This window comes from Rhinolophus ferrumequinum, chromosome 11 (genome assembly GCF_004115265.2).
Source record: "Rhinolophus ferrumequinum isolate MPI-CBG mRhiFer1 chromosome 11, mRhiFer1_v1.p, whole genome shotgun sequence".
NCBI classification, from domain to species: Eukaryota; Metazoa; Chordata; class Mammalia; order Chiroptera; family Rhinolophidae; genus Rhinolophus; species Rhinolophus ferrumequinum.
The window spans coordinates 83,670,232-83,686,474 of NC_046294.1; the positions used below are offsets into that span (position 1 = coordinate 83,670,232).

Sequence of the window (16,243 nt, forward strand, 5' to 3'; positions counted from 1 at the left end):
TACAGTGTGCCCGGAGATGAAGACAGGTCCACGGGCATTTATAAGGGAGGATGGTGAGGCTATGACCTGGAACTTACAGGATGCTGTGGGAGCATAAAGAAGGGCTACCTCCTGGGTAAGGAAGCTGATGCATAAAATGATGAATAGGGAATGGCTATACCCTGGGGCCAGGTAGAGGGGCAAGAATGTCAGAGCCAAAGATGGTGCAACAGGATAGCAGAGAGAAAGGATATGCAGTGTGAAAGAACATGGCTTCTCCAGGGAACCAGAGCAGCTCAGTAGGGCCGGAGACTAGGGAGCAAGAGTGAGGCATGAGACAAAACAGGAAAGATCAGCACATCAAGAAGTGCTTTGTGAGTCCTCCTGAGGAGTTTGGACTTGATGCTGAAGGCACTGGGGAGTCATTCAGACTTTTTAAATGGTCAGCTGCAGGAGGTGGCTGGGGTAGACAGTGACTTTAGTTTTGGACACACTGAATTAGGGGTTTATCCAAGTAGAGGTGTGTCAGCAATTCCTCCTTTCCCTTAAAGTATAATCCAGGCAACAGAGCACATTTCCCCTGATTGTCTCATTTACTTCTTTCCATCCCTCACCTGGAGCCAGTCCCCCCAAAGTGTCCTGCTTCTTGGGGCATCTCATCTGGAGCCCATCTCTGTTTGTCTTGATTATTCCGGTTTTGTTCCCTCTTCTCTCTGGGGGGTCCTTAGATGGGGGTATTTGGAGTTCAGTTGGGTGGGTGATCACACTTTAGAGGTAGGGCTGGGCTGGCTGCTGGGGCCATGGATTATTCCTGACTCTTCCCAGGTATTCATCCCCCTCCCTCAGTGTCCACCTGCATGATTCTGGCCCAGGACCCCACCTCCTAATGTCATATCACTCTTGATAATAAGTAACCACCTCCCCTTTCTTCCAGCGGGTGCCAAAGCCTTTGTCTGTGATCAGTGCGGGGCCCAGTTTTCGAAGGAGGACGCCCTGGAGACACACAGGCAGACCCATACTGGTGAGTTGGCTTTGATTCCCATTCTCCAGGACCTCCACAGCCTGACAGCGCATGGCTATGAGGTACCTTGGTGGCGCCCTCTTTCAGCGAAGCGGTGTCCGGTCATTTCCTGGAGGAGCTGTGCGTGGGGATGGCTGTGCCAGGTTCAGGTACTCTTGCTGCCTGGGCAGGAATTTACTAGTGTGACTTTGCCCCTTAAGAACAGCCACCCTGGATTAGGCCAAGATCTGTGCTTCAAACAGGCCAGTGAGGTCGCATCTTTACAGAGACCTCTAGTCCGCTCTTGTCGAGACCATAGAAAGTCTGTAATGTTGTCTAAGCATCCCCTTTCCTCTGAAGGGTCAGGAAACGTCTCATACTCCGTGTGACTCACGCGGAAACCCTTGTGTGACCACACTGGGCTGGTCCTCCCCCTGCGAGAGTCAAGTCATTGTCTAAAAAGAAAGCAGTCTATACCAAGGGTGCATTTGAACAATATTAACGAGCAATGATAGCACTTTATTTGATTTCAAAGCATTGATTTCACAGCCTCAGCATCAGCGCATCATTGTAATCTATCTGCATGACTGTCATCGTCCCGTCATCATCGTCGGCTTCCTTGCACTCACTGAATACTCACGATGTGCCAGGCACTGTTCTCAGTGCTTTCCTTGATCTCCTTTGGCCAACCTTGCAGTAACTCTGTAAGGTAGGAGGCTACTCCTGTGTCACAGGTGAGGAAACTGAGGCTTAGAGGAGGGAAAGTGACTTGCCAAAGTGAATAGAGGGGACAGGATTGTATGGCTTAGGCTGCCTGGGTTTAATCCTGCCTCTACCACTTGCTACCCTGTTTCCCCACAAATAAGACCCAGCTGGACAATTAGATCTAATGCGTCTTTTGGAGCAAAAATTAATATAAAATCCGGTCTTATATTACATTATATTATACCCGGTATTATATAATATAATATTATATAATATTATATTACATTATATTATATTTGTTACATTTATTATATTATATTATATTATATTATATTATATTATATTATATTTTTTATATTATATTATATAAGACCCGGTCTTATAATAAAATAAGACCGGGTCTTATATTAATTTTTGCTCCAAAAGAGGCATTAGAGGTGATTGTCTGGCTAGGTCTTATTTTCAGGGAAACATGGTATATGTGGGACCATGGATAAGTTACTTAATTAAACTGTCTTAATTTGGGTTTTCTCATCTGTTAGAAAAGTGGAGTAATTATAGTACCTACCTCACAGTATAGAGTTGTTTTAGGTATTAAATATTTTATTTGAAGTGCTGTGCAGAGTGTTAAGCTCATAGTAAACATTCAGTAAACAGTAGTAGATATATTTAATTGAATAAATATTTTTTGAATTCCTACAATGTGCCCGACACTGTTGGGGCATTTAAGGTATAGTAACATATGAGACAGACAGCATTCCTCATGGAACTGAGATTCTAATAGGGAGACAGTCTAGGTAAATAAGTGTATAATATAATTTCAGGTTATAGTAAGTGGTAGTAAGACAAAATTAAGCAGGATAAGGGGTAGAGAGTGATAGAGAGGAAAGTGGTATTTTAGACCAGAAGGTGACATCTCAGCAGTGTCCTAAAGTGAGGGAGTGAGCCACATAAAGGTTTCAAATATTTGTAAATCATATATCTGATATGAGACTTAAAGTTATAAAACATAAAGTACTCTTATGACTCAATAATAAAAATACAGGTAACCAAAATAAAACATGGGTAAAGGAGCAGAATAACCATGTCTCCCAAAATGGACAAATAGTTAATGAGCACATGAAAACATGCTTGACCCCGTTAGCCATCAGGGAAATGCAAATCAAATCTCAGTGAGATACCACTTCACACCCATCTCAGTTCCATGAGGGAGGATGTGGCTATAATAAAAATACTGAAAGTTAAGAAGTATTGGCGAGGATGGAGAAATCAGAACCCCCAAACACTGCTGGTGGGAATGCAAAATGGTGCAGCTGGTTTGGAAAACAGTCTGGCAATTCTTTAAAAAGTTAAACAGAATTAACCATGTGACACAGCAGTGCCACTCCTAGGTACATACCCGAGAGAAATGAAAACGTACATCCACACAAAAACTTGCATGTGAATTTTCATAGCAGCAGTATTCATAATAGCCGAAAGGTAGACAAGACCCAATGTCCACCTCCTGCAGCATGGATAAACAAAAGGTAGTTTCTCCACACAATGGACTATTAGTTGGCTGTAAAAAGGAATGAAGTACTGATAACATTCTACAATGTGGATGAACCTTAAAAACATGGTGCTCGGTGAAAGAAGCCAGGCACAAAAGGCCATGATTTCACATACATGAACTCATGTATGATTTTATTTATATGAAACATCCAGAATAGGAAAATCTAGAGAGACAGAAAGTAAATTAGTAAATTAGCCAGGGGCTGGGGAAGTGCCAGGGGGAAATATGGGTGATGGCTAATGGGTACAGGGGGGTCTTTTTGGGGTGATGAGAATGTTCTAAAATTGATTGTGCTGATGGTTATACAACTCTGAATATATTAAAAACCACTGAACTGTATACAGCCCATCCTTAACAACATGGGTCCTCTTACACGTGGGTTGGTGTTCTTTTTTTCCAATAAATACCTGTGCTGTTTATGATCTGCAGTTGGGAGTGTGCGGATGTGGAGGGCCACCTGGAGGCGTTGTTCCACACCGCTTTAAATAGGGGAGTTGAGCAGCCACAGATTGTGGTATCTCTGGGGAGTCCTGGGACCAATCCCCTGTGGAAAACTACGTTTTGGAGGAGTCAAAAGTTATATGTGGATTTTCCACTGCGTGGCAGGTCAGCACCCCTAACCTCTGTGTTGCTCAAGGATCAACTGTACTTGAAAAGCATGAATTGTACATTGTATGGTATATATATGAATTATATCTCAATAAAGCTGCACACACACACGCACACAACATTTACAGAGAAGGGAGAACAAAATCCATTGGAGGGTTTTGAATAGGAGAATGACATGACTTGATTTATGTGCGTTTAAAAGCTCAGCCCGGCTTCTGTGCTGCGAATTGACCACTGGAGCGTTTCAGTTACCAATTGCCATACAAGGAACCAGCCCAACAATAGATTAACGCAACGCAGTGTGTTGTTATCTCAGTTCTGTGGGTTGACTGTGTTCAACGGGGCACTTTTCACTTAGGGTCTTGCATGTGGTTGCGGTCAGCTGGTGTCTGGGGTGGAGGCGTCCGCAGGCTGGATTGGGCTGGATGTCCAAGACGGCTTCGTCCCTCACCTGCCTGATTCTCGGTGCTCCTTGTGGTCTCTCTCTATAGCCTGGACTTCTCACATGACAGCTTGGGGCTCCCGAAGTCAGGAAGCAGAAACTGCCAGCCCTCTTAAAAGCTAGGCTAGAAGCATACAGCATCACTTCTGCCATGTTTTATTGGTCAGAGCAGGCAAAAGTCAGCCTCAGATTCAAGGGATGGAGGACTGGATTCCCTTTCTCAAGGGGGAATGACAGACACGTAAAGGAAAAGAGGCATTAATGTCAGCCACCTTTGGAGTCAAGCTACTAAACTGCCATGGGGGACTGGAATGGAAGCAGGAAGACCAGTCAGCTGCTGCTATTGTAATTATTGTCATCAATGTTTCCTTGTCCTGCCACCTTACAAAATCTGCCTCTTCCGAGTGAAAACATACCTCCCCACACTAGTCTCGGGCTTTGGAGTGGTGTGCCCTGGCCTCCTAGCCTGTGGTAGTGGAGGAAAGCTTTCTAGGGGAGGTATCATTGCAGTCAGCATCTCCCTGGCCCACTTACAGAAGAAGTGACTTGGCCAGATGATTTTACTCAGGGCTCCAGAGCTGGTTATCTTGAAAGCTAGGGGAGCACCCAGGTCTCCCAGGGTCCCAGCCAATTTCTTATGCTAGGTCACATGTAACCAAGAATCCCACTCGGAGAATTCTGATCTGGGGGCTGGCGAGACTGAGCTGTGGGCCCGCTTTGCCAAGCAGCTTTCCTCTGTCCGTCCAGATTAAATTTGCAGCAGCAGGGAGCAAGCTGCCCGCTCAGCCAGGGCCAGGGGAAGAGGCTGAGTCCCTGTGGGGTGAACAGAGGGTGATGTTGTTCACAAGCAGACCCCAGGTACTTACTGAGTAGCTTCTGTGTGCCTGGCACCCACGGAGGATACGGCAGTGATCACACAGACACGCTCCCTGTCCTTTATCCCCCAACACCTTTGTTGAGATACAATTCACATACCATACAGTTCACCTATTTAAAATGTACATTTCAACAGTTTTTGGTATATTGTTCTGTTAATGTTTAAATTGGTAAAATATATAAAAAATTTGCCATTTTAACTATTTTTTAAGTGTACAATTCGGTGGTAGTAATGACTTTCAGCCTAGTTTTAGAGTTTGAATAGTGATTCAACTTTGGAAGTCAGGTGGCGTCTTAGGACCAGTGCCTTTCTAGGATTTATTAAGTCATTGAGAACTTCAAAGTGGTCGGCGCTTTCCAGAAAAGGATATTTGTTTAAAATATGATTGGAAAGAACCTAGAGTTTGAGTCGGAAGCTGGGATAGGGGTTCTAACTCCACTGTCTGATAGGTGAGTAACTTTGACTTGTTCCTCGTCCCCTCGTCCGTTCTGCCTTTCAAGTCTCCTCACCTGCAAAAGGATTATAACGCCAATCCTTCCTACAGCACAGGTGGGGCTCAGAGCTTTCAGCCTTACTTTTGCTTTATCTCCAGGTTGAGTACATAGAGCTCTTGAAAGGTGAGAGGAATGGAAAAAATGAATTTAAACTAAGGATGAGAGATCAAGGCAGATGCTTTGAGAAAGACTCCCTCCCCACCTGTGTATGAGCTATGGGCAAGCTCCCTGCACGGTGTGGAGCATTTGGCCACTTCCTGGTGCAGGCAGACTGGGTTCTACCGAGCAGAGATGGAACAGGAACCCTACCCTTAGCATAGGGTTGGCAACAAGGTGGCTCTTCCTCATGGCAGAGCTTGTTTATCACCTACAGTGCTATTTCCGGGGAAACCCAGATAGCACCTCAGACTTCTCTAACAATCAATGAAAGAACACAACTTGAAACCTAGTTGCCATCTCTGTTCTAGAAAAGGGACCCCCCCCACACCCCCTTCAGGAGGAAGGGAGAGAATTAATTATAAGGCATGTTGAAAGTAACACTAAAGTTATTGGCCTGGGGAAAGCTAGCAGGGTGCCAGGTATCCTTGGAGAGCCAACAGGAGAGCAGGGAGGGAACGCTGAAAAGGAAGAGGAATGGAAACTCTGGGAGAGTAAGTCATGGTAATGCCACCTTATATTCCTGATACCTCAGTTTATAAGACACTTTCCTCTTTTACACCCATTTAACAGATGAAAATATGGAGGTCTAGAAGCCACCCACTGGGCGGTTGAGAGCTGGAATTTGACCCAACCCCAACTTCAGTTCTCTTTCACTACTCCCCAGCTGCCTGCACCTTGATTTACTGTGGTCCATGGGTCTATGGTTAAATGGTTTAGGGAGAGCTTGTCAGAGACCATTTAGCTCATGGTCCTGTCCTGGGCAGGCCTCTTTGAGATCCCTTTGACCCATTTAATTAAGACTCCTCAACATCCCGATGCCCATGTCCCCCTCCCCAGAGAGGATACAATTTCTCCGAAACAGATTGGGTCTGGGAGTTCTGCGCCTCAGGCCGCCATACGGGGAAGTCACAGAGCTAACATGTAGCATCGCGTCAGATGGGTGATCACGATGTCGTACATGGATTCTTGACACGGAAAAATGAGTTTCGTGGAAAGTATCTCCAGTTCCATTTTAGCCAGAAGAATGCCACCTTCATGTCTGGCCCTTTGGACCCCACTTAACCTGGATTTCTGTCCTGGTATGTGGGACTCCACCTGGCCCTCCCTCCGAGATCTCGGTGAGCTCAAGCTGGGGCTCTGGAAGGCCACACTTACGGTTGGGCTGGGCTCAGGCTTTTTGTCACACTTCAGTTTTCTGTTTTGGTACAGTGAAGACATTGAGGAGATAAACAGGAATCACTTTACACCTTTTATATTATGGCAAATACATATTGCAAAACACTGCTGCTTCCAAAATGTTTCGGTTGCAGAGCAGTGAGGGATTAACAGCTCTGCGGCTCCCTGCGATGCTGGTACTTCATTTACACATCAGAATTGTTTTACACTGTTCAGTAAAATAAAAAGTGAGAAAACACACATACATGCACGTACACGTGGGCATGCACGCCCAGCGCGCCACTTGAGGGAGGCCTATATCAGGAAGGTCTTAAATTAGTCAGTAGTTCTTTAAGTCCAGATAAACTGATAAATACCATTAACGGCTTAATTTATACTCTGGGTTTGAAATTTGACACATGGACACTATCTTGGCTCAGGAAACACAAGCGGTTTTGTGCCAGAGGTTTTAATGACCGATCAGTAATATAAATTGCTGCATCACTGAACAGAAATAGCTTCTCCATGTCATTTGATCTGGAAACTTCTCCGGCCAGGCAGCAGTTAATAAATTTAAAAATAATTACCCTCTTTATTCAAAGTCAAGCTAATTAGGAGTGGTTTTTACAAATCATAACGTTGTTCAAGCCACTATACATCCCCATTTGGGACTTGAACAGTCCTGGGGGCAACAGATGGGACAGGGTGGCATTAATTAGAGAGCAGGGGAGATCCCTTGACTGCTGAGCTGAAGGCGAGGGGCTTAGGTCAGTTTTCAGCATGCCCTTTGGGGGAGGGAGGAGGTCTTGGAGGTGGCCTGTAGGAACGTTCAACTCTTTAAATCCATGTGTAGGGAACTCAGAGCAGCCGCCTTCCCGTGATCTGAACATGGGGAAGTGGGCGAGTGCTGGTGTTTGTGGGCCATGCCAGAGCCGATGAGAGCCCAAGGAGCAAGAAAGGCAGATGGGCACATGGCTTCTTGGGGAGGCGGGACCTGCCGAAAGGCAGGGGAGTGGACAGGATGATCTCTAGAGGGCTTTGCTCGCTAGGCAAGTTTGGGCCCTAATAGGGTGGATCAGGTTTGTCCTGTAGGCTTCGGGGAAGAGGGACCCATGGAATGTGAAGTTAGAATGTGAAATAGGGTTTTCGATGCATAGTGACACCCAGAACTTGGGATCTAGTATCTGTCTAGATTCAAATCCCAGCCCCCTCACTTTTGATCTTAGGTTGCTTAATTTCTCCGAGCCTTGGTTTCCTTCTTAGTCACACGTGGGCAATGATAGCGTCGATCCTGTAAGGATTGCTGTGAGGATTTGGTTTGATAATCCAGGTAAAGCTCTCAGCATAGGCCCTGCATAGAGTAAACGCTCAGTAAACGATGGTGCTGGTTACTGTCGTTGCATCATCGCGACCTTCAGCAGCAGCCTTGAAGGACACCCGTTTCTGTCCATGGGGTATATGAGATGGGAACGGCCAGGTTGGTGGTAACGGTGGTGGAGGAATAGGAATGGTGTACCACCGCTGCTTTGCCAAGGTGGAGATGGGGTCTTCCAGGATCCGACTTGTCCTCTGGCGAGGAGGCCATGTCCCATGTGCCCACAGAGCTAACAGCTATTGGAGCGCCCTAAGTGCGGTTGGGGGAGGTGAGGGTGGGATGAAGTTCTTCTTATGTAAGGCCCTGGTACCTGGAATGCCCAAAGCTGCTCAGGGCGACCACCCCTACCACTATCTAAACACGATGCATAAACCTAGGCCAGATAAGCTACAGAGCTGGGATCAGCATTAAGCAGGTGTCTACCCGCCCCAGAAACACTGGGAACGGTCCCTGCACATCTTAGAGGAAGCCTCATGGGTTGTTACCTTTCAAGGCTCGGGAATCTTGAGTCTCCTGCTGATGTCCTGGTTCAGGTGTATTACCGTTAGGAACCTGGGTATTTTGGATCTCGTGCCTTCTTAAAGTAAGACCTTCTATGTCATCCCATCTGTGCCCTCTAGAGCCCTGGGGAGGAAATGAGGCAGACACAAGATAGCGAAAGTCATTCCTGGGTTAAGCAGTTCTGGGGCCTTCGAGTTCTGGGGCAACGGAAGCCTTCGAGGCCCAGGACACAGGTTGAACTAGATCTCTAGACTTGTCCCAAAGCAATTCACCTCTCTCCTCCAGCTCCTAACCTGCCCCATTAAGTCTGCAACGTTAGTGACTTGCGTTTGCTGCAGATCTGAGTACTCTGTGCAGCTGGTTCATTCTGTCATCCCTGCATTCACTATTCCCTCAATTTTAAAGTACCTACTATGTGCAGGGGGCTTTGTGGACCCAATACCTAATGGTGAACAAACCTTGGTCCTTGCCCTCCTAAAGTTATAGTGTTCTGAAGGAAATGAACATGAAGGGAGAGCTTGCCTTGGGTACAGATAGTATAGTAGCCGTATTCTAAGGGGGGTTACTTGGAGTTATGATTTTAGGAAGTTCTTCCTACTGTCCTAAAATATAGACATTTTTCCTACCAGTCTTTGCTAGAGAAAACTAAGACCGGGAAAGGTTAAGGAAGACCAGTCCAGGGTGGAGCTAGAAGGTGGGTCTTGGGCTCCTGCACACCATAACCCTGTATTCCTGTCCAATGGGGGCCTGGGTGTCGAACCTAAAGTACAGACCACGGGGTCAGCTCTGCCCGTCCAACAGCCTAGGAAACCAGGTCTCAGAGGGCCACATTTGAAAAAGGGGGTCAGTTAAGAACAAACAAGCCAAGCTAGGATTAGGACCCAGGAGTTCTTACTTCTAGTCCAAGGCTCTGACTACAAAATAGGGACTTTCTTTTACTGGCCTAGAAAAAGTTGCTTAGTTTCCACATTCCTGTGCCATAGAGGAAGCCACTCAAGCAGATGCAAATGTTGAGATGTTGGTTCTCATCCTCTCCGTGTTGGCTGCAAGAGGTTCCTGTAGTCCAGAAAGAGCTAACACACCTGGCAGCAAGGCTAGCTGTGCTGGGGGATGTGCTCTCCCCTTCTAGCAGTGAGCATGCACTGGAGGGAGCCCTGCCACAGGCCCCCTCCTCTCCAGTGTGAAGGAGGCTAGGAGGCACTTTGCTGTAGCATTGGAAGGAGGAGGCAGCAGCGAGGACTGTCTCTCTCTCTCTCTCCCTCTCTCTCTCTCTCTCTCTCTCTCTCTCTCTCTCTCTCTCTCTCTCTCTCTCTCTCTCTCTGGTGCTCTATGGCCACCACCTTGGAAGGTGTAGAGCTGTACTCCATCCTTGGTGTTGTCTGCTTACCCCCTCACTCCTGATAACATTAATGATGCTTGGGGAAAGCTTCAGGGACAGTCTCTGGCTCTGAACTTGAGACTAGAAAATGAAGTCCTTGTTTGGAGGACTTACTGTGACGGGTGAGCATGGGAGGGGTGGCAGGAGGAGCAGGCAGGGAGGGGATTTAACTGGTAAGCAGCAGCATTCCTTCTCTCAGGGTGGCTGCCAGCGTTGCTACTCTCCTGCCCAGGACCTGGCACAAGGGGCAGCCTGGGGCACTGAGGAACTGCGTCAGGGTGGCTGGCCCTTGTCCCACAGCAGTAGGAAACCAGCAACTGTTCTGCCCCACCTCCCAAGGACAGCCTTCTGGTTCCTGGCCCCAGAAGAGCCAGGGGAAAGGTGAGAGGTTAGATGATGAGAAACAACTTTATCTAAAACTTTGCGTGGAAAAAAAGGCAGAGCGAGCTTCAAACCCCTGCCCACGCTGGAGGGCACTGGGGAGGACAGGTTGTCACATGGACACGTGGACTCCTTGCAGGTTGGCATGACCTCCCCATTAAAAACATAATAGCATTTGACTTTTATAAATATCAGGGGTGATTTGTATAGCATTTCACGTGGTGTGCCAAGGAATTGAACATGAGAAAGCTCAAGCTTGGGAACGGCCTCAGGACGTCAGAGGCACTTTGAGAGGGAGAGTCAGGTGCTGCTGTTGGTATAGTTTGTGTACCAGCATAGACTCACTCTTGACCTCATTTCATGCTGTTACTATAAAGGCGTATTTGAGGCCTAATATAGAGTTTTATTTTTCACGCACAGGGCTCTCGGCTCCGTTGGAGCTGCTTGCCATGGAGTAGGGAAGGACAGCCCAGCTGTCACCTGCTGGCCCAGACAAGCTCTCCTTCTCTGCTCTTCACCCTACTGGCTCCCAGGCCCTTCTGGAGGGGTCCCCAGTGCTTTATTTATTTTTTTTAACTAATAAACTTTATTTTTTTTAGAGAAACTTGAGATTTATAGCAAAACTGACCGGAAAGTGCAGAGTTCCCGTATACCCTTTCTCCCCCTCGCACTGCCTTCCCCACTGTCAATGTCCCCACCAAGTGGTGCACTGTTATAACTGATGAACCCACGCTGACACACCGGTAATCACCCTACGTCCAGAGTTTACATCAGGGTTCACTGCTGGTGTTCTACATGCTATGGGTTTGGACAAGTGTGGAACGACATGTATGCAGCGTCGTTGCATGATACAGAATAGTTTCACTCTCTTAAAAATTCTCTGTGCTCTGTCCATTCGTCACCTCCGTACTTTTTATGTGAAGCATTGCTGCTTTGGGCAGTGCTTCGAGGGGTTCGGTGGTGTTTGACTCTCTTGGGATTCAAGGAGGAAAATTGACCCGAGGCAGGTTTAGTTAGAAGAGATTGAAACTCATTCACGCCGTAGACATCTTGAGCATCTGCTTTGTGCCAGACATTGACACTGGGCCCCAGAACACAGGTACAGCAGCCAGCAGGAGTCACATGGTCCCCACCTGCATCATCCGCTCATCAGCAGAAAGGACCGTGCACGTTATTGTCATGTGGGGGCAGCACGGCATTTGGAAGCAATAAAGAATTAGGAGAAAGGAGAGAACTGAGTTCTTATCCTGGCTCTGTCACAAGCTTGCTTTATGACACGGGATAAATTGCTTTGTTTCTCTGCCTCTCAAATGTTGGGGTGGGAATTAGGCAAGCAAAAAATACTGTCTGGGGGTTCTGTGGTTCCAAGCACAGCCTGAGGCTCTCATTTTTGTGATGATGGTCTACATTTTTCTCAGCCTTGGTTTTCACATTTATTAACTATGATTAACAATATGTGGTTGCCGAAAGGACTAAAGAAAAGAATGCATGCGACGTGCTTAGCCCAAGGACTGGAACACATCCCTTAAGTGGTGGCTTTTCACTATTTACTCTTTTCAGATGTCTACAGTTTCTGTCCTTCCCCAGATGACAAGTATTTCTTTCACTTTACTTAGAAACTTATTCAATGATAATTTAAGTGCATTCTGTGTCTGGAAAGGGGTTAAAAACGAAGATCTTTGCCTTTTAAAAACGATTTTAGAAATTTGAGGGGAATGATAGAATTTTGTCTCTGAACTGCTGTTCGGAGCTTGGAGTGCCCAGCACTGCCGCTTGTTAGGGATTCTCTAATACAGCCATACAGTACCTCTAAGAGGCACGTTCACTGCCTGTGTCACCAGTGAGGACTTGCAGGCTCAGAGTGGCTTAATTAATATGTCTTATTCAGCGGAAGCATTGGGATTCAAGTTTAGGGGCCCCGGGGGTGAGTGTGATGGGGCTTTTGGGGCTCCCATTGTCCTGTCTGTTCAGAGTTTCTCCTCTCCTGTCCGCATGGTCCTGACGCCAGCGTCCCGTTTATCAGCCTCAGTCCCTGACTCCCGGGTGCCACTCACCTCTCCCAGCTCCTGTTCCCAGTCCCCCATGTGTCTCCTTTCTCCCTCTACCCGACTCGCCAGCTCCTACCCTTTTCTCTCTGACTGTCCTCCCTTCTTCCTTGTGACACCACTACTACCCGATGAAAGAAAGGAGTTAATAAAAACCAATGTGTAACTGAAACTTGAAAAGCCATAAATCGCCTTGTTTTTTTTCTGGGATGTTGGTAGCATTTTGATTTAATAGTTGGACAAACACAAGGGCCTATTTTATTCAGAGTTTACAGGCCTCAAGGCTGTTATTCCTCCAAATTTAATAGCATTGAAATTGCAGGGTTTGCTATAATTTGCCTATCGCTTTCTGCTCCACCATTGATGTTTATTGTCAGCGGGATGGAATCTCAATCCGACTCACTTAGATAACATGTCTGTTAAACATTTAGATAATTGTACCATCATTAACTTGTCACATTATTTTAAAGATTCAAAACAGAAGCAGGGTAAGTAGAGGTACCAAAGGCGGGTGGAGGTGGAGGGAGGAGGAAGAGGAAGGGAAAACCTCTTCTGAGTTAAACCACCAGCACATGAGAGTTGACTGCACAGTCTTGACGTTGCGTCGGAGGTGTCTAAGAGTGTGTGCTGCAGAGCTGTGCCGAGCGAGGGTCAGCCTTCCCCTGGGACAGTGAAGCAGATGCTCAGACCACCGCCCCCCCCCCCCCCCGTTGTTGTTTCATCCCCAGCTTTGGCCTTTAGGTACCAAAGATAAATTTTTTAGCTTCCCTTAGGGATACTGATTACAACATTATACGTAATTACAAAGCTGAGAACAACCTAATGTCCAAAGGTAAGGAGTCTGTTAATTATGTACCTGACATGGAAAGATGTCATGAGATTTCGGTGATAAAAGCTGGTTGGAGAAAACAGGTTGTACAGTGTGATCTCTCTCATTTAATAAAAAATATAGGAGCCATCCTGTGAGATTCTCTAACACTGTATCAAGTGATTAGAGACTAGAATTACAGAGCAGAGAGGGTTTTACTTTCTGCTTTATCTATTTCTGAATAATTATTATTATTTATTTTTACTTATTGTATAATAATTATTGTTTACAGGCATATGTACCATTTATATAATTTTAAAAATTAAGGTCACCTATATAAATAAGAAAAATATCACCTCCGAGTCTCATTTTTTCCACGGAGGACTTCTTCAAGAAAAGGCTACAGGTGTAAGTAAATAGATTTTGAGAGAGATCCAGGACGTTAATATCTCAGCTACACTGACACGTGCCTCAGTTTCCCACTGTTAGGACATATAAATGCCAGATGAAGAACTCAGTGCTCTGGAAATAACGGGCCTGCGCCAGCACTCTCAGGTCACAGCAGCTGTCCCAGGCCACCAAAGGCCTGACAGAGGAACTGGGTAGCGACAGATTTTCATTACACGTAAGTGAGGACTGAAGTCACACCTGGAGAGGTGACTGAGGCCAGGGATAAATAGGAATGAGTTCCCATTCCTCAGAATGGGAGATTCTGGGAGCAGCTAAATGTCATCAGTAGTGGGGCACTATGCTTGGCATCCAAAACTGCCCCCCGGAAATTCTGTGGTGTGTGTCCCTGGTCCCATGGGGGTGACAATCACAGAATGTGACTGCCATTCTGTCCGTCTGGTTTGGGACACCGTGTTCTCTCCTGCATCTCCAGGGCCTGGTCTGTGGTTTGGTCAAGAGAACTCACTGTTGCTTCTCACAGCTTCTGCATACCCACCCAGTGACACAAAGGAATAGGGAGAAAATGCACACGTCAGAAAACAAGGGTTAATGTTTCCATGATTGTACTGTAAATAATGCAGATATTTGGGGTGGGAGGAATAAACAGTGTAAATATTTTATCGACTGTAGGCTAAATAATGTATATATTTAGAAAAGCAGCTTAAATATTTCATACGCTGTAGCACAGATTCCTGCGTAGAGGATGAGCAGGGCTGGTGAGGCCAGTGGGATAAGGGTGGGGGCACTCACTGTGGAGCCCCGGGGGGGGGGACAGAGGGACAGAAAACTTCGCAGTAAAAGTATGTGTGTGAGACTGGGGTCCAACAAAGACGGGCAGCTGTCAGCTACTGGGAACCCAAGCCGTTGGAAGTTTCAGGTTTTCTATACCATCCTTTAAATATCTTGTACTCTTTTATCTTGTTTTAATGTGGGAGAGAGAAAAATGACAACCTAATAAAAAGATTTTATTTTTAAAAAAGCAACTTCCAACCCAAGAGAATTGAAAACAACATCCACATAAAAACTTGTACGTGAATGTTCATAGCAGCATTGTTCATAATAGCCAAAAAATAGAAACGACCCAAAATGTCCATCAGCTGATGATAGGTAAACAAAATGTGGTGTATCCGCACAATGGAATATTATTCAGCCATACCGGTCAAAAGGAGTTGAGTACTGTGACATACTACAACATGATGAATGTTGCAGCCAATATGAGAGAAGCCAGACACAAAAGGCTACCTAGTGTATGATACCATTTATGTGAAATGTACGGAATAGGCAAATCTGCAGAAGAAGCAGATTAGTCGTTGCCAGGGGCTGAGAGGAGGGAGAATGGAGAGTGACAACTAATGTGTCCGGAGTTTCTTCTGGGGGTGATGAAAATGTTCTGGAATTAGGGTAGTGGTGATGATGGTTATACAACTTTGTGAGTGCATTCTAAACCATTCAGTTGTATACTTGAAAAGGGTGGATTTTATGATTTGTAAATTGTATCGCAACTGAAATAAAAAGCAACTTCCAGGTATGTTTTTACAAACTCAGATTTACAAAGATTTTACCAATCTCCTCTGCCTGCTGCATCACCGGAGTTTCTAGAGAGGTGGCAGTTTGCATGATAGTGACAGTTCAGACAATGTGGGACCTGTGGCGCCTTTGGAATCATTCTATTCCTAGAAAGCAGCAAGGAGAGGATGTCTCAGATGCCCCATTCCTCCATGTTTAGAGCTGGGAAGGAAGAAAGAATCAGGTCAGGACCCTCTACGAAGAAGAATGTGACTAACATCCACAAAGTCAGAAGGAGAGTGGGGAGTTGCCTTCTGTGCAGATCTCAAGAAGAAAAGCCAGCCCTTATTTTTCTGCCTTGGAGGAGTTGTTCTTGCCAAAGGCAGTACTAGGACAGTATAGACCAGTTTTACGAAAAGAATCACTCACGCAGTAATATGTGCTTAGTGTGGAGAAACGGGAAAATACATGTAAAAAAAAGAAATGTGTCTTCTGTAGTCCCATCCTTTTCTGTTTTATTTTAAACAAAAACGAGGCGATAATACAATGCATGCTATTTTGTAAGCTGTTAGCATGCCAACAAACTTGTATCTTGATGATTATTTGAACAGTTTCTTAGTAGTGTCTCCTACCTGCATTTTTTTTTTCTGTAAGCCGATACGTATGTCTTACTTGAGCACTGGGATGCCTCCTTTGCCCTCCATGCTTTGGTGCAGGACCAGGCCGCGTATCCGAAGGACCTTCCAGGGACTGCAGGCAGGAGAAGTGACTAACAGAGATGCAGCACTTTATCACTTCTTACCTATCTCTTCTTCTGTCAACAAGAT

At 46.0% G+C, this 16,243-nt stretch overlaps 1 protein-coding gene across 4 annotated transcripts in view; it reads left to right on the forward strand.

The window, feature by feature from the left end:
- The window catches only part of ZBTB16 (zinc finger and BTB domain containing 16), a 184,225-nt gene that overhangs the window by 122,280 nt on the left and 45,702 nt on the right, over window positions 1–16,243 (forward strand). For all 4 annotated transcript variants that reach the window (XM_033120218.1, XM_033120215.1, XM_033120216.1 and 1 more), the window contains one exon: window positions 914–1,000. In XM_033120218.1, the coding sequence (XP_032976109.1) occupies window positions 914–1,000 (87 nt within the window). The remainder of the gene's footprint in view (window positions 1–913; window positions 1,001–16,243) is intronic.